This window comes from Drosophila willistoni, chromosome 3R (assembly GCF_018902025.1).
Source record: "Drosophila willistoni isolate 14030-0811.24 chromosome 3R, UCI_dwil_1.1, whole genome shotgun sequence".
Taxonomy (NCBI): Eukaryota; Metazoa; Arthropoda; class Insecta; order Diptera; family Drosophilidae; genus Drosophila; species Drosophila willistoni.
In genome coordinates this window covers 19,286,229-19,307,811 of record NC_061086.1, presented here as the reverse complement: position 1 = coordinate 19,307,811, position 21,583 = coordinate 19,286,229, and the positions used below count along the sequence as shown (strand labels likewise).

The window sequence follows — 21,583 nt, the reverse complement described above, 5'->3', positions numbered from 1 at the left end:
TACCTATTTTGAAGGGCTTCAAAGCCAAAAACAATGAAAAACCCAAAAGAAAATGGCCATAAATGAGAACGATTTTAAGCCCTCGTCGTCCTTTTCCCTTTCGCAGTTTTTGCAAGCGAAATAACTTGCTTGCATATTAGCGCACTTCGAATGAACATTCCCGATCGAGATCTTCCAGAATATTCTTGGACAAACTGGTCTCAATATGTAAATTCCCTTTCCTTGTTGTTAAACAACAACAAAAATGTTGGAATTTGATAATTTTACATAATCCGAGTGCACAAAAAATGGGACATAACTGGGCACCCCAGCTGAGTCATAACCGGGCCTTTTTATAGTTTAAAGTTTATATCTATATTTTTTATAGACACTACATAATCACATAAATTTTTATAGAATCACAAAATATACGGCAAATACAATACTTTGATGCATTGCACTCACCTTTTCACTGTTGATTTCACAAAATTTTGGTACTTTGAAATAAATGGAAAAAAACTTTTTCGCACGATTTTCAACACGATGTTTGGTACGCGTATATACAATACGAATATTAACGTTGGGGTCTGTCCAAAAACTGCAGAACGTCTAACAAACATGATTTACAGGGCTCAAACTGTCATTCAATACCGCATTTCAAAAATATTTGAGAATGTCACAACTGGGCCTGAGTCACAACTGGGCCCTCTCCCCTATAGTATGTAGAATCCTGTATAACTAGAACGTACCAATTTGTGACATATTTTCTACATTTTTAAAGGATTTCCACAGTCCTGTCTACTTAAAAAAATGTTTAATTAGTGCTGAAATGAAGAACATTCCCCAAACCCTATCTTAGAGATTAGAGATTTTCAAGATTTCAAATAATCTTTGGTTCTGAAAGTTAAACATTATTTTGAGTTGTTGTTCCAACGATCAAAAAAGCAATCATTTTAAAATCTGCAAGGGTATCTTAGCTTCGACGATTAAGTGATTTAAGTTGTGGTTTTGTTTTTCGTATATTTTGTATTTAATAAAATATGAATATAAAACTTTTCAAGCCATAAACAAATAAACACAATTGCATACAGAATTTACGTGCAAAAAAACTTTAATACAGAACAAGAAATCAGCAAAATGTTTTTTGTCATTGCACATTTTTTTTTTTTTGTATTCCCTTTTTGATTTATTTAATTTTTTGCAAACCCCCAAAACTAAATACATACACATACATACATATAACAACAACAAAAAACCTCAATTGTCATACATTTAAAACTTTGTCTGTGGTCGGCAGGCGGCAGTTGCGGTTGCTGCGCTGCTTCATAGTGGCATAGCCGTAGCCGTTCCCATGTGCTTTATTCGTGTACTTTTTGTGCAAAAAAAAAAAAATACAAATAAAAGCCTTTGATAGTTGAAATAACAACAAAAATAATAATGGCGAAGCGGCAGCAGCAGCAGCAGCAGCCGCCGCCGCCGCCACCGCAACCGAAATATATTTTAACATTCATTTATGCGACTTTATTTATTTAGTTCTTTTTTCGTCTTTATTTTTTTTTTCTTGCCGCGCAAATTCGTCGTGCACTCTAAGCTAGAAATGTATCTTCTAGATACACGCGCCTTTATGGTACTTGTTGTCTTTTTTTTCTTTCGGTTTTTTGTTTTGCTTTTGCTGGTGAAATTGAAATGTGCCCCCTGCCTTTTATGGCATCATATCGTTATTATGGCAATGATGATGATGATGCTGCTGCTCCTGCTGTTGCTCATTATTATGATGATGATGATGATGCGTGTGTAATGGAAGTTTGTTGAAACTGCCAGAAATAGATGACCTAACGAAAGAAAGTCTGAGATTTATCGCAGCTACAAGAGGGCCACAACAAAAGGACAGCGGAAATTTAATGATAAAAGGATGTGCCAGGGCAATAGAGAAAAACGATGCCAAAGAATGGCTAATAATAAAGATGTTATAATCTGAAAGTTATGAGCACTTACAAACATGCTTATAATGTACAGATATATATATATATATATGGACAGTAGCTTGAAAATATATTTAATAATTTTTCCATAGTTATGTTTGAGCCATTCAATATGTTTGGCACTAAAGGTCAAACACATATTGATGTATATGTATATGTATTCATAACTCAGTCAATGTCAAGTTTGCAAGTGCTTTTAGAAAATTGTTTCTTTGTTTTAAAAGTCTATTTAAGACTTAGATAGATTGAGCCTGATGAAAAGTTATATTAATAAGTGACTTGACTATAAATATTAGAAATTTCTTAGAATAAATTCTTTTTAAATACCCAGAAATTTGTTATTTTATACTCTTTACTTAAAAACTATTTCATTTAAACATGTTTAAAGTGTTCCTGTTTTGCTTTTTAAAGAAAACCCTTTTCAAAAGTCAACAGAGTTTCAATTACATAGAAAATCATAAATATTTAACTCTAAAGTCATTTGCTCATATCAGTAAATTGAAAATTGCTAACAAGTTGAAAACTTTTTACAACTCAATTTCAAATTTAACTTATTACGCGAGAGAGGCAACTGATAAAGTGAATAGGTGAACCACTAACTTGGAATCCATTTGAGTGGAGGGCAAATGAATAAATCTCTCTTGTGCGTATAAAACTTTTGGTAGTACTTGCGCAATTGACTCCTTAATCCATTATCCACCACAGTCTTTTGTTTAACCGCGCGACAGCAAAACCAGACACCTGACTTACGGGGTCTCTTGCTGTGGTGCTGTGGAGCGCGTGCACCTGCTCCGGGTCCTCTGGTCGTGGTGCGGCCATCAATTTCACGCAAAATCTCCAAAAACGTTGTTAAACAAATGACATTTTGACGCCTGGCGCCAGTGGGTGTTTTTTTTTTTTTTTTTTGTTATTTTTGTGGCATGTTTGTGCGGACTATTAAGCAAATTACGTATACGCACTGTTGCTCGCGTAAAATATTTATGCATGTTTTATAGGCAAATGGAAATACATAGACATTTACATATATTACCAAATATTCTCTTTCTATGCGTGTGTGTGTGTATGTGTATGTGTGAATACTCAACAAATAGAATTCGCTGAATTATTATTTCCAATTTTTTTTTCCTCCCCATTGCCATTTTGTTTCTTTTTTTGTTGTATTTTTGTTAAAATGAAGCCTGAAATGTAATAATGAGAAAATTGACTACCAATGTGAAAAGCAACCAATGTGAAGACGAGAATCAACGTCAAATTCATCGTTTATAAAGAATCAAATTAACATAATAAAATAAAGAAAAATAAAAAAAAAAATCAACAAAAATAAGAAAAAAAAAGAAAAGAAAACGAAAGGAGAACAGGAAAAAGGGGATACAAAAAATCAAATAACCATTGCGGTTTCTGTGGCTGTTGGATGTTGGGGGGGCCAACACACACACACAGTCAACCTACAGGAAATAACGCTGGATTGCTGCAATGTTTTTGTTTCACAATCGACGCGTTTTTGTCACTCTCATCATTGAATTCCTGCTGCTTTTGCTAACCGACAACAATGGACAACTGACACTAACCAAGGAGCCAACAACAGGTGAGTGAATGCAATTTCAATTCGATCATAAACCAATAAGAACCCGAGAGGCATAGATGAATAACCCCCTCAAGACTCACTAGAGAAACTTGTTGAGTTTTTTCTGTTTCGGTTAAGTGGCGGGGGGGTTATTGAAGGGAGATCCGTTGGGTCGAAAATCGTATAAAGAAAATCAGCTACATGAAATATTTAACTTGGTAAAACACGCAAGAAAAGTTTTTCGGTATTTTGTCCTCGCTTTTCCTCTCTGGTGTCTGCTCTTCTTGCTTTCTTTCAACCTCCGTCGGGAGTTTTAGGATATGCTAGCCAAACTACCCTTTATCCTTGTGCTTTCATACATACATATGTACATACATATATGTTTCAGTTTCAGTTTTTTTTTTTTTTTTTGGTAAATGTTCATCGGGTTTTTTCTTTTTTTTGGGGTTGCTCGATTTTGTTTCTGCTTTTGGTGGCCTCTTGACTCGGTTCGAATTGTCCTTTTGCATGCGAATTCGCCATTGCTCGGTTATTGCGTCGTTGATTTGACTTGGCTAAGCGAAAATTATAATTCTAATTTATTGTAAGTGAAAAAGTTAAACAGGCATGGCGATTTGCTGTCTCTTTCTCGGTGGTGGAAAAGGGAACAATAGAAAAGACTCTTTCATATTTACGCTTGGCATTAAAAATCTTTTTCGTTTAGTCAGTTTTAAGACGGTCGTAATCTTTTCAATCATTTTATAATAGTTTATTTTCCATTCATTTGAAATACCCTTTTTTTATTGGCATTTGTATACCGAAATAAACTCTTTAATGACATTAAATTTTTAACTAACTTAAGACGCTTGTTTAAATTCTTTATTCAATTATATCTTTTGTTGTCTTTTGTCGCACATAAAAGGAAAATTGATTGGTTTTTTAGTTTTTACTAGTAGCCACTAAAAAATTACGAAAGAGATTCAAGTATTCTAAGATCAAAAAGATCGATTGTTGGCTAGATATTTTAATAAATTATCAATTTATTTATTGGAAAATTGTTTAAACTTCAAGGAATAAGCCTTAATTAATGCTTTTTAAATTTAAATTTATTATTAGAATGAATGTTCTTAAAATTATAAATGAAATATTATTCAAGTTTCATTCAGGTTTCATTATCATAAATATTTTCAAATAAAGGGGATTTTTTTAAACTCTGTGTGAAAGAGGCCAACAACAATCAGAATACGAGTATATATTACTAATAAGTATTAACAGAAAAAATATTAACTCTTGCTTGGTTTATATTTTGTGTTAATCTTATATGGTAAATTATAAAAATTTTAAAGTATTTTAAATGAATTTCAATGACTTTAAAGCCTTGTATTTGTCAGCTTGCATTATTCCCACGCCAACATGAATAGAAATGTATCTAGGATAGGTAGTAAAAGTACAATGTACATAAGTATTTTACTTTGATGTTGACCAAACAAGCATGTATTCAAGGCATGAGGGAAAGTGTGCACTGAGAGGGGGAGGGAATGGGAGACTGCAAGGTTGATCGACCATGTGGAGACCATCATCAAGTAGATTATCCTTATATCCATCCCGCATTAAAATGATTTTCATGTCAAGTGATTTACTAAATGCGTAAAAACAATCAATCAATTTGGATAAATCTAAATATGTATAGATGTCTCTGTGTTTAACATTCTTCTTCATTCTGCCATTTGACTTGTGTATTGTATACATATCGACTATTTTCTCTCTGTCACATACCGCTCCACCCCCTTCTTACCTCCTCTCGTGGGTATAATCATCAACTATTTACTACATCAATTGCAGGGCATGGGCAAGTTGATGAAACCAAACCAAATGTGAAAACTTTTGCACACATGATATAGCAGGCGACGGGAACCCACCCAATTATTGTGGCGTGGGTGAGTTCCAGGGATGAGAAGCTTTTTGTGGATTTTCGGGGGAAAAAGGCAAAAGTCCAGGTCCAAGTCAAACGACTAAGCGGCATGTCGTCAATAAATTTTCCATTAAATTCAAAGCAATCCAAAACAAGCAAAAAAAAAAAAAAAATGGGAAAAAGAAAAAAGAAAAACCTGCCTGTGTATGGAGGAAAATATCCGGAGGTATAGTACATAACTTTTTGGTCGTGGTGTGTATGTCTGTGTGTGTGCCTGTGTGTTGGAGTGGGAGTATGTTGTTATAGGTATAGCTTCCTGCTTTGCCTGTTCCTAAACCAGCCTCTGCTCTGCCCCTGCTCTTGCCCCTGTCTGTAGCCTTGCCGCTTGCCGCTGTCTTGCCAATTGCCTTCTTATTCAATTTTCGCTGTCGTGTGGCGCCATCTAGCGCCCACCACCAAGAGCAACAAATGGCAACAAGCGTTGTATGTTGAACGATATTGTTACCGGCGGCAATACCAACTACAACATAAGCTTAAAGGGGGGCGCCCCAACAACAATACACTTTTTTTTTCCCTATACCCATCATTTTACATATATTGCATGTTTGTGTTGTTGTTTTTGTTGTTGTTGTTCTTATTCATATGCCAAACAGCAAATCGTTTTCATATTCTATGCGGCAGGCCATGTTAACTATAACAGGATCTTTGTTTGCTCCTGTGAAGAGAGCATTATGGCAGAAATAAGAGTTTTAACTTTTTAACCTTTTTTCAAATAAATTAAATGATTTATAGATTTGACTAAAGAAAGTGTCCACTTCTGACCTTAAACTGTTTGGCCGTTGGAAATCGAATTTAAAAACGTTTATAGAGATATATTTTATATAGAAGTATTTCTAAAAAATTACCAATCTCATATTTTTAAGTGAGAATTAAAATGTTTAATAGTTTCAACAGTGACAATTTCAAAGAGTCTATACAAGTCGCATAGCCGAATTTTATGAAGTTGATCCAATATACTGCTTCTCTACTTACTCTAGTTGACTCCCCCTCTTTCTCTCCCCATCTATCTCTCTTTCTGTGCTGCTTTCTCACTCTTGCGAGTGAGTGAGTTCTTTCTCGTACCTTTATTCATATGCAAATCGCAAGGCGAGGACCTTTGTTTGTTGCTTTTGTTTTGCTTTGGTTTTGCATTGCGTTGCGTTGGCGGCATTTGCTGGCGCCCAACGAACGCTTGATTTCAATTTTCAAGTGCTTCCTGTTGTTGTTGTTGTTGTTGTTACTTTTCAGTTTTTGTTTTTATTTTGTTGCTGTTGCTATTTGACATCTCAAGCAGGCAGCGTTACAAAAACAATAACAATACTAAAAGAAAAGCAAAAAGTCGCCATTCGGCCGGCGCCTTCAAAATCGGCCCTTCATGATGATGTGCCCACAAATGCCACACTTCTTCACACACACACGAACACACACATAAACACTCAACTCTTTGCCATCCTCCTAAAGGAAACGTTGACTAAATGTAGTTGAGTTTGCTGGATACGTTTCGGTATTATGAATTGCGGTTGCTTCTGCTGGCTGTCGGACAAGAAAAAGAAAAGAAAAACCTCAATGTATATATTCGCATTTGAGCGGCTTTTCTCCTGATTAAAGTTGATACACACACACTCACACACATATGCTGAGGCGCATTCACCACATCAGTTTTCCCGTTTTATAGCCTTATTGAGTATCCTCAGTGTTGCCTTGACAGCTTTAAACTGATTGCCCCACTCTTATAAGGGAGGGAAACGAAAAAAATAGGGAAAACTCCACACTACCCACTTCAGTATGTTTGGTTCAGCTTTGCCCTGGTCTACTTATGTTCTTTTGCTTCAACCTTCTTGTATGTGAAAAATTCTCGGAAATCAGTTAAGTATGTACACCGACATGGACCTTTGTTGGCGCCCTGCGGCACTTCGCACCCAGGAAAAATAAGGTTGAGTAGAAGAGGAGCAAAGATTACTTTTTCGTCGCGTTGAAAAATCTTTCTAAAAATATTTCACAAAAATTCATAATCTTTTAATGGTTAAGTGGTGGGTGGTTGGATGATTGCTTCGAGGCACAGAGTTACAACCCTCCGCCTCTCTCACCTTCGACACAAAATGTGCGAATCAGACGCGGCATCATCTTTATCTTCTTATCGGAATGCGCACGGGGCGTGAATAAAACGTAACAAATTTTCTATTAGTTCAATTAGTTCAGACAGTGCAGTGGAGCTGAAATTTGCATTTTATTAAAGCGATTTGTAAATAACAATTTTCTCTATTTTAAGTAAATCTGAAAGAGTCAATAAAAATGCTGTTAAATTGGTGAAGATTAACTCAGAATAGTTAAAGGAATTCCTGTCAAACATTCATTGGTTGGTTCTGAACTTTAAAAAAAGGACTATTCCTGACATTTGCAAGTTAAATTTTTCAAAACTGACGCAGTCATTTACATATAATCTTTTCTATAATCTATACCTCTAGAATCTAATAGAATCTAATCTAATCTTAATAGGCTTATAGAAGCATCTAATGCAATCTAAATACACACTCAAATACAAATAGAGAGTCTGCATCTGGATTCTTGATAAGAAAAGAAAGATATTTCAAAGATTCAAAAAAAAAATTCCATTAGTCGATTTTTAGATAATTTAGAGCTTATTGGAAATGAGTTTTTGATTTGGACTAAGTAGTCTAGACATAGATGATATTTTCAATTCATTTTTACGTAGACTAATTTTTTATTTACAATTTCTCTACGCACTATAAATCAACTTGTTATTACGTATTTCTGAATGGGATCAAAATGGATAAAAATTCCTTTATAAATAGTATCGAAAATTGTTTTCAAATACTTTGCTACTTTAGCGATATGTAAGCACATTACTGACTTGTACTTTGGCAAAGTTTTCTTTTTATTTTTTTTATATTTATTTGCTCTTTGTCCAGTACGCAAAGTGGTTGGAAAGCAAAAAGAGGGGAATAAAAAACTCGGCCATATTCCCCTTAGTCAGCATGACATTTATATTTTATTTTTCTCGTCAACATGTGCGCCAATTTCTTGAAAAAAAAAAAAATGAAATGAAATAAGAATGAACATGTTTATATAGAACTTTAGAACTTCACCCCAACTCCGAAAGCAAAGCAAGGTTGGTTCGATGTCCAAGAACTAGTGGTGATGGTGGTGGTGCTGCTGCTGTTTGGCAATTAAAATTATTATTAAAAGTTAGTTGGCATAAATTTTCCTAGCCGCGGCGCCGCCGCCACATTTAAAAAGTTCATACCCAAGTGAGATGAGGGGGCTGACACAAATGACTGTGGTGTGGGGGCGCTATGGGGCAACATGTGCCATAATTGAGAAGCAATGCTTTAATAACGACCTCTCTGACTTTAAAATTGTTGAAAAGAACTTTAAAACCGCTACCGAATCTTGTTTATTGGAGCAGTGAGTCTCATAATAATAAAAATTTGAGACAAGCACTTTAGTGAATTGATATAAAAAGTTTAAGTAAACAAAAGACACATGTAATGTCTCGTTTATTTTATATGTAAACAGGAATTTAAACTCTGGGAATTTCCTAGTATTGCCTATATATAATAGAATTACAACCAACACAGAGTGCATCAAGTGGCTTAGAGATTCACTGTGGTCTCCCAGGGCACCTGCTGCTTATAGTTTCCTTCGAAAAATTCATAGAGATTACTTAAAAGTTAGACTATACTAGACTAAACTAGTTCAGTTCAGTTGGTTTAAAAATTTGCCTTCTACAGTTACATCAACAAATAGTTACTTACTGTCATTGTTGATGGCTTGTCTAAATTGTCTGGTTTTTAATATATAACCAATTTGAAGTCGATATATCTGGTCATTGTTCGTTTTAACTGGGCATATGTACATATGTATGGATATACGCACAATTCCCTGCACACGCCGGGTTACAACAATGACAATGCGAACAACCGAAACAACAGCAGAAAAAGACAACAACAACAAAAACAACAACAACAGCATTTACCACTTCAATTGTACGGCCCTTCAATCTCCGCACTTGCCCGCACTTCTCCCCCAGCCACCCCTTGGCAGCCTTTACACACTGACAACAGTGGCAAGTACAAATAAAATCCATTAAAAGCAGTACCACGTGTAAGCCGAGTTTTTTTCCACGACTCTTCACCTCACTCACACTCTCATTCCATCTCGCTCGCTCTCGCTGTGCTTGTTATTTATTTATTTATTTTCGCATTAGAATGACGCATATTATTGACATACAAGCAGCAGGGTATAGAAAGGACAGACAACCATCATGAGAGACCAACTGAAAGACAGACAGACAGACAGACAGTAATTGAGGGTATTGGTCTGGTTACAACCAATTTTTTTTTTTTTTTTTGCAAATGGCCAAAGAATTTTGTACTTTTTTTTGTTGCTTTTCCACCTTAGCACAAATTATGTTGAGCCTGTCCAAGTGTAAAAGCAGATTTCGATTGCGTATACGAAGTGTTGTGCCCTTACTTAAAAAAGCGAAATAGAAAGAAAAAAAAGTAAGAACGAGAAGTTTTGCATAGTCACCGTATGGTATTGAGGTCAACAAAACAATTTCTTATTATTAAACGCGTCTCTCAAGTAGTTTGTTATTGCGTCTAGATCGAAAGAGAGTATGAGAAAGAGAGAGTGTGTGTGTGTGTGTGTTGGGTACTTCGACAGACAGGAATAAAGACATATGTACATTCATATGTATGTAAGTAGTACCTAGAACTAAAAATAAGTAGAGCCTGCCATTCACCTAGACACGAGTATTTAAGTATTTGAACTAATAGTATTCTTCTGTGTGTGTGTCTCTCTTCTTTTTTTGCCACATTATTACTATTATTATTATTATTTTTATTGTGAGTATTATCTGCAAGTTTCGAGTTCATTGAATTTGACTGAAATGGACTGGGTGGTTTTTAGGAGGGGGTTGGGTCGAACGATTGAGTGGGATAAGAGCACGAGTTCTTCCGCTAGAGTCAGAGCCAAAGCTAGAACCATAACTGAAGACGGGGACGAAGACGACGACGGAGCCTTGGCAAACAAAGTGGGTCAGTGTAATCAACACAATCAGTGCCTAGGAATGTTTCTTCCCACCCACAACCCATCAGCAACCATCGCACAGCATACTTTCTTTCTTTCTCCCTGCCACCCACACTCTCTCTCTCCCACTCTCTCTCTCTCTCTGTGTCTCTGTGTGTCTCTTTTCTTATTTCTATCTAACTTTGGTGCTTGCGTTTGCTTTACTCACCATGACAACTATACAATGATGATTGCAATAAATGAAATTAATGCGTATTTGAAAGAGCCAGACAGGCGAATCAATTGACAAAAATGAAGTGTCGCATTTGTTCATTCAGCCCAACAGAAGAGAGAGAGAGCCGGACAGAGAGCAAGAGCAAATCTTGAATGAGCGGAACGTGGAATGAGGAAGCTGAACAAAAACAAGCATAAAATGCCAAAACATTTTGCCATCTAATTTTCCACGCTGAAACCCGAAAGCATTAAAAACCCAAAACATAAATTTTCACGCAACTGTAAAGTAAAATGGAATAGAAAATGGCAATGACATTCATAATGTGAAATACTTATAATTCACTTCACAATTTAGTTATGGGCTAGGGTCTCATATTTATTGAGGACATGCCTTAGATATTTATTGTCTTTTGTGAACATAAAAAATGGATAAATATTTATATAGATTTGAGCACTTGGATTTGCTATTCACAGAAGGAGCTAAGCTGCAGGAGGTATTTCAAAGCATATTGTAATATAGAGGGAAAGAAAACTATAAAAAGAAAAGAAATTATTTTATAATAAGCAAGAATCCTTGACATTAAGTGAGCTTTGGTGTGTTTTGAAATCAAATTTTTACTGCCTTCCCAAAAACTACAACTTTAATTGGAGCTCAAGACTAAAAAATTGAAATATTTGATAGAAATTTTGAAATAAACTATTTAAATAAATAATTGAAACGAAAACTATTCAAAGAAATCTTTGAATTTATGATTTAAAATTCACTTCGTATAACTCATCTAATCCAAAACAAAAATATTTAATATTTATTTCTTGTTTAAAACTTTTAAGCAAAGTAAATACGAAATAAAATAAGAAAATCGCTGACTTAAATAATAAAAATAATGTGAGGCTCTAAACGATTACAATTTTAATCAAGTAGAATTTGAATAATTTTTTTTTGCTGATTCCAGGAATTTGATTTCATTCGCAATGGGACATCCTGCCCCTTGTTGCGCTTTGTCGTCTGCAGAAATCAAATTCAACAATATCAGATATCTTCTTGAAAACAACAAAAAAGAGCAAAACACAAAAAAAATATACATACATATATGGGAATGTAAAACAAAGCAAAAAGCATAAGCATAAAATTTATTAATTTGTATGCCAGACTAGACAGTCGGCCAGTTCGTCACTCACTCAGTCAGTCAGTCAGTCATTCAGATAGTCGGCATTGCCGCCATGTGAAGTGTGGTCTGTGGTCGTTGGTCGTTGCGGCTAAAGACAATAATAAAATGCATTTAGCATAATTAACTTAATTTCATAAATATATAATTATATTTATTTTTAGTTGCCTCGTTTCTCTTCACATTGCATGTATCTTGAACATTCTTTAGAAGTCTAACCAAGCGTAGACCCAAAAAAACAAAAAAATAAAACTAAACTCTCAAAACCCAAAAAAACTACTCTTGAGGTGTGTGCAAAGGGTGTGCCCGCTTGCAATTAAATGCGCCGAATAAAAAAAACCAAAAACTCAACTAAAAAAGCATTAAATAAATGGACAAAAAAAAACATATATACTTTAATATGTATATGTTGATATCTATGTATAAAAAACTTGGAAAAAAATGGCGAAAAAAGTCAGCTTGCAAATTGACACGAGATATGAACACGGACATGGACAGGGGCAAAAAATAAGCGAAAAAAAAGGCAAGCAACTTGGCTCGGGTTTAACACTTCTTGGCTTGCCATCATGCTTCAAAGTGGCAATTTTTGTTGTATTTTTTTTTGGCAAACTTCTTCAAACCATGCGCCTGGCAACTCCCCGTCCTCCCCCACAGTTTAGACCTTATAGTGCCTCTGCAAGTTAGCAGTTTTTTTTTCTTGTGAGAACGATGGATGGCGAGGGGATCAAATGTTTGTGCGAGCTCGTTAAAAAGAATTTGGTTCACTTGTTGTTGCTGGCTCTTTTTGTTGTTGTTGTCGCTGTTGCTTTTTTTGGTGGAGATCGAGAAGTCCACAGGCTGTACGCCAAACTGGTTTTCGGACTGCATTCTTTTGGGCCATGTTTATTGGCGTTTGTTGCCTGCTTGCCTGCCTGCCTGTTCTGGCCTGCCTGCCAGTTTAGAGCAGGCTCCCAGCTCTCTGCTCTCATAGTTTGCCAAGATGTTTGGCCTCTTGAAATGCGAAATTGAATCATATGCGGCACAATTTCTATGCTATAGTTTCTTAAGAGATTCCCTCGGTTTGCGACCTCCCTCATTCTTTGTCTGCCGTCTATATAGGTTTTCGTTTTGTTGCTCGTTTTTGGACGTTTTGGTTTTTTTTTGTGTTTTTGCACAACTATATTTAGTTTCTCTTGTGGATGTTTTTGCTTCTTTTACGAATTTCATGCACGTTTCGCGCTTTGCATGATTAATTGTTTATGCAAATTGATGTTGGCTTATAAGGCATAGCAAAAGATACTATATAAACAAAGATACATATCCACTATATACGTGTATACGTATGTGCATGTGTGTGTGTATGTATGTATGTATAAGCCAGATTTGCTTGATGTATGCTTAAAGAATTGGAGTTGAGAGTTTGCTTCTTTAGGCAGTCATCAGACGTATAATTGCTTTAATCCACATTTTGTTGCCAATATTTATGTATGTAAGTATTGGCTTATTAAAATTTTCTCCTCTAATATTGGCTATAATGATGCAGATTTATATAGTCATTCAATTAATAACCAATTAGCTGACTTGTTTGCTTAACTCATTTGCATAAATGTGTAATATTTGTATTAAGGCATTTCAGAATTCGAATTGTAGATATCATTTCAATCATTTGATTAACTTTGTTGCAAATTAGCTTCGAAACGGTTACACTCACACTTCTGTTTGTTGGCCTCTGTCTCACTGTCTGTCTCTTCGTAGATAAAGTTTTAATTAACATTACACACAGCTAAGCTGCTTAGTAACTTTTGTATCTGTCTTATAATAATTATTATAATCTCTCTGCTTCTCGCACTTCTCTTTGCTTCTCTCTCTCCCTCTCACTCTTTTAGCTTGTGGTGGTACAGTGAGCTTAATTGCCTAAGAATGGTCTGTTATAAAGTCCAACTTTTGTTCTTTGAAAATTTAAATGTTTTTCTACTTGTGGCGAATATTTTTTTCTCCACTTTTTTTTTTTTTTTGCCTTTTGGCTAACGTTGCTTGGTTTAATGGCCCGAAAATGTACAAGTTCCGGTTACAAATGGACTTTTGGGGGACTTACCCGGCTTCGAGGAACCAAAAACACAAGAAAAAAAAATAGAAATAACAGAGAATAGATGCCTGTAACTCTGTGAAATGATATGTAATGGGGTAATTTATCTTTTCTCTTAAAGATATAACAAGTTCCCTTTTTATTTGGTTTTTGCTAAATTTCTTCATCTTGATCCAGTTATTTGCTTGGTGTCCCCCACTGTGTGGCACCCCATTCGACGATATTTCAACATAAAGTTATTGCCACAAACGCACGAATTAACATAGTTAGTTAACGATTGAGTGCACGACTTCAATTCTCGGTTCAGTTATCGTTTAGTTCAGTTCAGTTTAGTTCAGCTCAGTCATGACATTCAATTCTAATGGATAGCAAGTGCTTCGAGTTGTTCTTGTTGCTTTTGTCACTGTTGGCAGGTAATTGTAATAAATATCTTGACTAATTAGTTTCTGAGGCCTTTACAATTTATCTTAATTATGCGCGCCGCATGCTGTTCAAATTGTCAAGTCAAAGCAAACTATTCCAACATTAATGAAAAATATCCCCACTCACGTAAACTAACTAACGATCTGAAACTCAAGTTCACAAATTGCAACATAGTATTAAAAAAAGATAATCAAATTTTGTAAATTCAAGCGAATCCTTTTGGCAAACAATTTGACTTTGATTATTAAAAATTGAAATAGAAATTTTGATATATTTCTAAAAAATAAAATATATATTCGTATCTAAAATAATTTATTGAATTTTTCACATACATATTTCTTATATGAGATTTTTAAGTATAGTCTTATATTTGCTTAAACCCTTTTAGAGTTAAGTTAAGCATTAACTCTTAGACTCTCGAATATAATGATAAAATAAAAAAACATTAACATTCCGCTCCCTGCATTTTATTTAAAAACCTATTCCGAAGTTATTTTTATATTAACTAATTTGTAAATTAAATATAACCATTTTGAATTAGTTTTGTCTAATAAAAAACTTCATTTAACACAAACAATTTCAATTAAATATGTGCTGAAAGGTAGATTAAAATTGTGAAATATTTTATTCAAATGAAATGAGCATTCAATGCTAATACAGCATATGATTAGATGTTATGATAGTTTCCCATAGTTGTTAATCTCTATATGAATGTGTAGCATGTGCAACAATTTCAGTTTTAGCCATGAAAAATGAAACTGAAAGTTAAATTTGACAAATTGGCAGACACTGAATTCGTGGCGCCACGGCAACCAATACGTGGGCGAGCATCGCGCTCAGCACGTAGAAGGCGATGTAGCGGTATTTTCTAATTAAACGCTGGTAGCTCTCAGTGGATCGCTACTCCATCAGTGAAAAATCAACTACACGTGCCATTATGCAGTGGCCCACAGTTCCTGTTCCATTTCCATATTGAGCTACGGCTACAGCTCCAGCTCCTGCCACAGCTTCAGTTTGTCCTTTTATCAAAATGGCTGCCATGCGGCCATGTTGTGTGGTACGTCCCCAATGTCTCCCACACAGCGTTTGAATCTCTAGTTCCCTTCTTTCTTTCTCTCTCTCCCCCCCTCTTTCTCTCTCTCTCTGGTGTATTTGCTGTCATTTGTAGGTATTTCTGTTGTTGCTTTGGTAACTAATTGTCATATTGCCCTTGGGGAGTGGGACAACGACAGCAACGCGCTGTTGAGCCACAAGCTGACTAGAGCGGCAGCTGCCTGCCTGGATGCCTGCCTGCCTGCTGCTATTTGTATATTTGAGAAAGGCAGGAGTAAGAGCATTGTGAGCATATGATTCAATTTTGTTTGTCAAAATATTTGGATTTTTCCGTAATTTTTGTTGTTGTTGTTGTTCGTTTTTTTCGTTGTTGTCTTTCTTATCTGTTTTTATTATTTTTAAATGGAAATGCCAACATCAATTGAATTATGCCAGAAATGGAAAACAGAATAATAACATTCCACATGGCCGAGTTCGAGTCCTTTTGTAGCAGATTTCCAATAATTAATCAGCAACAGGACACAAACGCAGGCAAAGGCACAGGCACAGGCCATTCAGTGATTTATGCAAGTAGTTTAATGCTCGCTTACATAATAAGTAGACCCGCCACCACCCACCCCCCCTGGGTTTGACCCAAAAGCAATCACACATTGCGTATACGTAATGTAAATTACGTCGGCCTAGGGACCAACCAGCCACCCAGACCCAGTCCAATATGCAATGTTTGGCTGGCCTTTCATTCAATTCATTTACATTGTTTGTGCCTTTAATTAATTGGTTTTATTTTATTTATTACTATTTTTCCCCTCCACTCCATATTGGATTATATAACACACACACACACAAACTACAGCACGAGGACCAGGCAAAAAATATAAAACATGAAAATGTCAAATGCAAAAATCCCGAAAAGAAAACCTCAGCGTGTTTTGGCTTGGCCATCGTCAGACACTTGTTGATTTGCGAGCCTAATTAATTTCGCCTCAAGTAAACTAATATAATTTGTGGCAAAGCCACACTTAGCGACATATTGTTGTAGTTTTGTTGTTGTTGTCGTCATTTGGCTCATTTCACAACATATTGCGTATACGCACGTTTCAGGAGACCCCAAAATGCTAACGACTACTGTCCGGCTCATCTCCAACTTAATTTAGTGGCTATAGAAACTGGAGACCATCTAATACATCTGCTCATATGTGTGTCCTAGCAACACAAACCAAATAAATGGCAAGACTATTTGTCCTGGCATTTCTTTTAGCCAGGTAAACTCAATGTTAACTGGCAGAGGCAAATTGGTTTCAGATGAATTATGGCCAGGCTGGTGGGTCTAGCTGAGTCTGAACTAAAAGACTCAGTTTACAAATGGCTAAAACTAAGGTGTTGAAGCTAAACTTAATGGAGTTGTCAAAAAATAGGAATAAAATAATATTATGAGATTTTCAAATGCTGTAACTAAGTATTAAACTGAAATTAAGTGAAAGTATACTATATTAAATGTAGTTTTGCAGTAGTTTTGTTTTTATTTGAATTAAAAGACGCATAAAATAGATTTTTCTTAATGTCTAAGACATAAAAGCATTCCAATTAAAGTTATCTTATTGCCATAAAAGAGAACACACACAATAGCCTAGAGAGTGTTCAGTTTATTGTTTAGTTAATTTAAATACTTTTTGAAATTGTACCAATAGAAAATCCTTCAACAAAAAAAATTGTATGTTAAATTTAAAAATAACATTTGCTGGTTTCGTTTACCTTGGTTGAAAACAACAAATTGAATATGACACTCAATCCTCTTAGTTTTGCATTCCTAAACAAAATGAAATGAAATTTTTATGAAATATGTTAAATCCTCTATTGTATGTTTGAAAAAGAAGTTTTAAAATTTCTTACATAGAAATAAATATCTGCATATTTATAATTTCTTAAGAAAATGACATCATTTCCTTATGCCTATTATTTATAATTATAGGCCATTAAATCGCTATAAATACAATAACAACAACGACAAAAAACGACAGTCAAGAAACAAAAAAAAAAAAAAAATGACCAAATGCCTTTAGGCCATCGAGCTCAACTTTGGCAATTTACACTTTACTTGAAGAAAAAAACAAATACAAGTTAAAAGCAAAGACGAAAAAAACACAAGATAGAGAGGAAAAAAAAAACAATGGAAAAAATCAATTCGGCATTGATTGTAGTAATAGAGAGTAGGTTGATAGGCAGGTTATTGTTGTTCATGCGTGTGTTGAGCTTAGTGTCGTTTAATATTTGTGGCCTAGGTAATTAATCAATGACTTGAAGCAGCTGGAACCTGTCGTAGAGCCATTTAAGACTCAATATCATAAATCACAGGGAAAACGGAAAGAAAGCATCAAGAAAGTCTGATAAAGACATTGCCATGTCTAATGAAGCGATCGATTTGCGTTAAAGATGCACATTTGTTAATTAAATGTACTATATACATATAGGTAAAATATATTTACCTCTGTATGTATAATCTTGTGTGTATTAAAGATTTGAACTTCTCCATATGTGTTACAGCAAATTTGCTAGAGTGCCTTTTTCGCACCGTGACCCCCAAACGAGAGAGACGCCAACAATTCTAACCTGTGATTTATTGTTGTTTGTCGAACGTGTGCGCCAGTGCGGACAAACTTTTCTAAAGTAATTTGCGACAAATCATAAAGGCATTCCACGTATTTTTTGTTCATTTTCCATACCCTCTATAACGTATTGACTATTGGGTATATTGAAGAGAATACCAAATCGAATATAATTTAATTGGGATTTTATTTTGATGGCAAAGGTCAATATACAAAAAATTATCCAACCAAAATTGCATTATAATTTGGTACAAAATACCTTAAAGAAACAATATTTGAAAGTAAATTTATATTAAGTTATAAAGTTTAATTTTATATAGTTTGATTCTAGTTAAATATCGATCAGATAATTAATATTTGAGCAAAGTTGAAAGTAAATTTATATTAAGTTATAAAGTTTAATTTTATATAGTTTGCGTCTAGTTAAATATTGATCAGAAAAGTTATATTTGAGCTTAGTGAGTTTATTTGATTATATTCTAGCAATGTTTTAAAACCTTTTGCCTAGTTAACCTAATCAACCGAATCAAAATCTCTTCAATTTCGGATATTTGGTAGTTATTTCAAATAATATTAATTAAAATTAAAACCATTGAATCGTGCGATTCTTTATTTGAGATATATAATCAAGTCAATGTTTTTTAATCGTTTACAGTTTCGGTTAAGGTTCTTGCCTTAAAAGTATGTATAGAAAAACCTCTCAGGACTTTATCTACTTTTAAGAAAGGTCTTTGCAACCTTTTATTCGTACATTATCATTACAATGAATCGAAATGTGTTCCGGTTTTTGGTAATTTTATGTTATACGCCTTCTTTATGGAGGGTACATTTAAAATCGACGCCTTCAATGTGCGTTAAGTATTTTATACTACATACTTGGCGAAAAAATTTATGCTCTCACATGTGGCTCCTTGGCTCACCTTACCTCACCTACCTAACGCTGTTGCTGCTGTTACCGACAGCTGTCTCAAAAAAATTTATATATGTATGAGTACATGCAACCTAAAAAACAAAAAGTTGGCTATGCTGTCAGAAAGAAAAGCTGGACCTGATCGTTGAGCTGTTGGGGTTTAATTTTTTTGCTCTATAAACATAATTAACACTTTGATATAATTTTACAGTTTGGCAAAGTCGTAAAGTTTGGGGCCAGAGTCAATGTTGGAGTTGGAGTCAGAGACTGGCAAATTCATCCATTAACATAATTATGTAAAAAACATAAAATTATCATGTAAGGTTGCCTGGATAGTTGGTTGGTTGAATGGCTGGCTGCCTGCTTGCCTGGCAGGCGCATCCTGTGCCGGTTGCTGGTAGATCTAGCTGGGTTCTCTTTCTCCTGGCTGAACATGTTGTCTTCCTGGTTGATTTTAATTTGTTTTGAACTGAGCAAAGAGCAAAAAAAAAAAAAAAAACAACACGTCCTGCAGTACATCATCTCGTCATCATTAGCGCAGGGAACGTTTCCTACAATGATATAGGGGAACAGAAACAGCTTCCCTTAGCCGCTTGCCTTTATCGTGTCCTACCACTTTCCCTCCCGTTTTCCTGTATGCTATGCTGTATGTTCCTGCCATCTTCTGTCTTTCTCTTTGCCTGCCACTTTGCATAAACTGGAACAGAGCTCGAGCTATGAGCTCCTTCTTCTTTTCTGCTCCGGCTATGCTGCTTATGCTTCCTTATGCCAGTACTCAACGCCACTTCCTTCAGCTCATTCATCTCGCAGCACGCACACACACACACATACACACACACACACACAGATACAGACACTTACATACAAAAAACAGAGAGCAACAGACAGACAGGGCGCACATAATTCAAGTTGAGTTGAGTTGAGCTCGTGGCACGGGTTTGGGGTCCGCTATGGCAGAGCGCTCAGCTGTCGCGGCTGGCAGTTTCACTTCACGCCATCATCGTCGCTCCCGACTGCCTGCGTCTGAGTTTCGAACTGTTTTGAAGGGTTCTGCCTTCTCCTTTACCCTATATTAAATATCTATCCCTTCATCCATACCTCCTTCTTGTTTTTTTGTTTTTTTGTTTTGTTGGTCCCTTCATTATTCTTTCATCCCCGTCTTGCAGACATTTTCCGTGTACTGTGTTAAGTGTTTCCTAAATTGTAATTATACTTTTGCGTTTTTAAGCTATTTCTGCAGTTTTGGTCCTTTCTGCTGTTGTTGTTGTTTTTAATTTGAGTGAAATTGAAATTGATATGATTACGGGGCAAGTGCCGGACATTTTTGCAATTTGCCAATTGCATTTTAAGCAGGCCAACCATACCAATTCCAATACCAAAAAAAAAAAAAACAGGGGATAGTTGACACTTATCTCACTCACTCACTGAAGGGTTGGCCGCACGTACCACTCAGCGTATGCGTAATGTCTGCCATTTGTTTTCTCTCTTCTGGGCATCCTTTCTATATGTGGCTTAAGTGTTCTTTTCATGGCCCAGGCCAAAGAGAAAAAAGTTTATAAATCATTTCAATTACATTTTTGCTGAGCTGTGACAGGAAAGATGAACTTGGTAGTAACTTTCCCTTTGGCCCGTTCGAAACAAACGGACGAAGTGGTTCAGAAAGTTTGAAATCTTGTCAGAAAAGTTTTGTCAGTTGCGCCTTTTTGATATGTTGGAGTGTTGATGGCTGTTTGAGAAGCAATCTTTTTGCTTTTTGGTTTTGGCTCCTTATGCTGGATTAAGAGAAGTCATAAGAATAAAATTTCAATTACTTCTAACTAGATAATATTTTCAACCTGAAATCAGCTTAAAGCTTTCCCTTATTTTAATATCATTGTCAGAATAATGAAAGTACCAATTAAACAGGGTGTTCGTGTTTATATGGCCCAGCAAAGTGTCTCTCTTGAGATTATGGCACATGTTTAAAGCTTATTTCATAGGCTAGAAAACAAAGGAGGTGGTTTATCATGCATCTTTTAGGTTTCACTTCCGCCCCCAAACTGAGCCTTGTCTATTGCCTGTCTGTCTGCCTGTCCAGCATCATCAAAAGTCATTGATATTGACGACGAGACCAGACTTGACATTTTATACAGCTATCTATGCATCTATATGTGTATGTTTGTATGATGGTAACTGCTATTGCCATTGCCACTGCCATTGGCTGTGTCCAAAGTGCACCGGGCATTACTTTATCTACTCCATTATGTCTCCGCTAATATGCCAACATCATCTCCTCCTTTTGCTACCTTGGCAACTTTTTTACACGCCCAGCTGCTCCTGGTTCTATGGTGTCCACCCCCGAGCTCCCTATACATTTCCGTTGTGGCCTTTCGTTTCGTTTTTATGTGCTCTATATAATCAGATATGGCATTTTATTTCTTTTTGCCCTGCTTCTTGCTTTCCCTTCCTCCCCCTTCCCTCGTTTTTTTTCTTTTTTTTTTTGGCAGATAAATATCAAATAGTAGAACAAGGTTCATTGTTTGGCCAGTCTGTTTGTATGTATGTATGTAAAAGTCGCCCCTTCAAAAAGAGTTTCTACGGTCTTATGATAAATTTTTGCAACATTTATCACAAGTTAATTTGATTTTAATGAAATAAAATTCA

The 21,583-nt window shown here is 35.5% G+C and overlaps 1 protein-coding gene across 1 annotated transcript in view; it reads left to right on the top strand.

The window, feature by feature from the left end:
• The first annotated feature begins 3,305 nt into the window (after positions 1 to 3,305).
• Positions 3,306 to 21,583, top strand: part of LOC26529198 — a 56,630-nt gene continuing 38,352 nt past the window's right edge. The window contains exon 1 of the mRNA XM_023178486.2: positions 3,306 to 3,546. Coding sequence (XP_023034254.1) covers positions 3,435 to 3,546 — 112 coding nt within the window. The 5' untranslated portion in view covers positions 3,306 to 3,434. The remainder of the gene's footprint in view (positions 3,547 to 21,583) is intronic.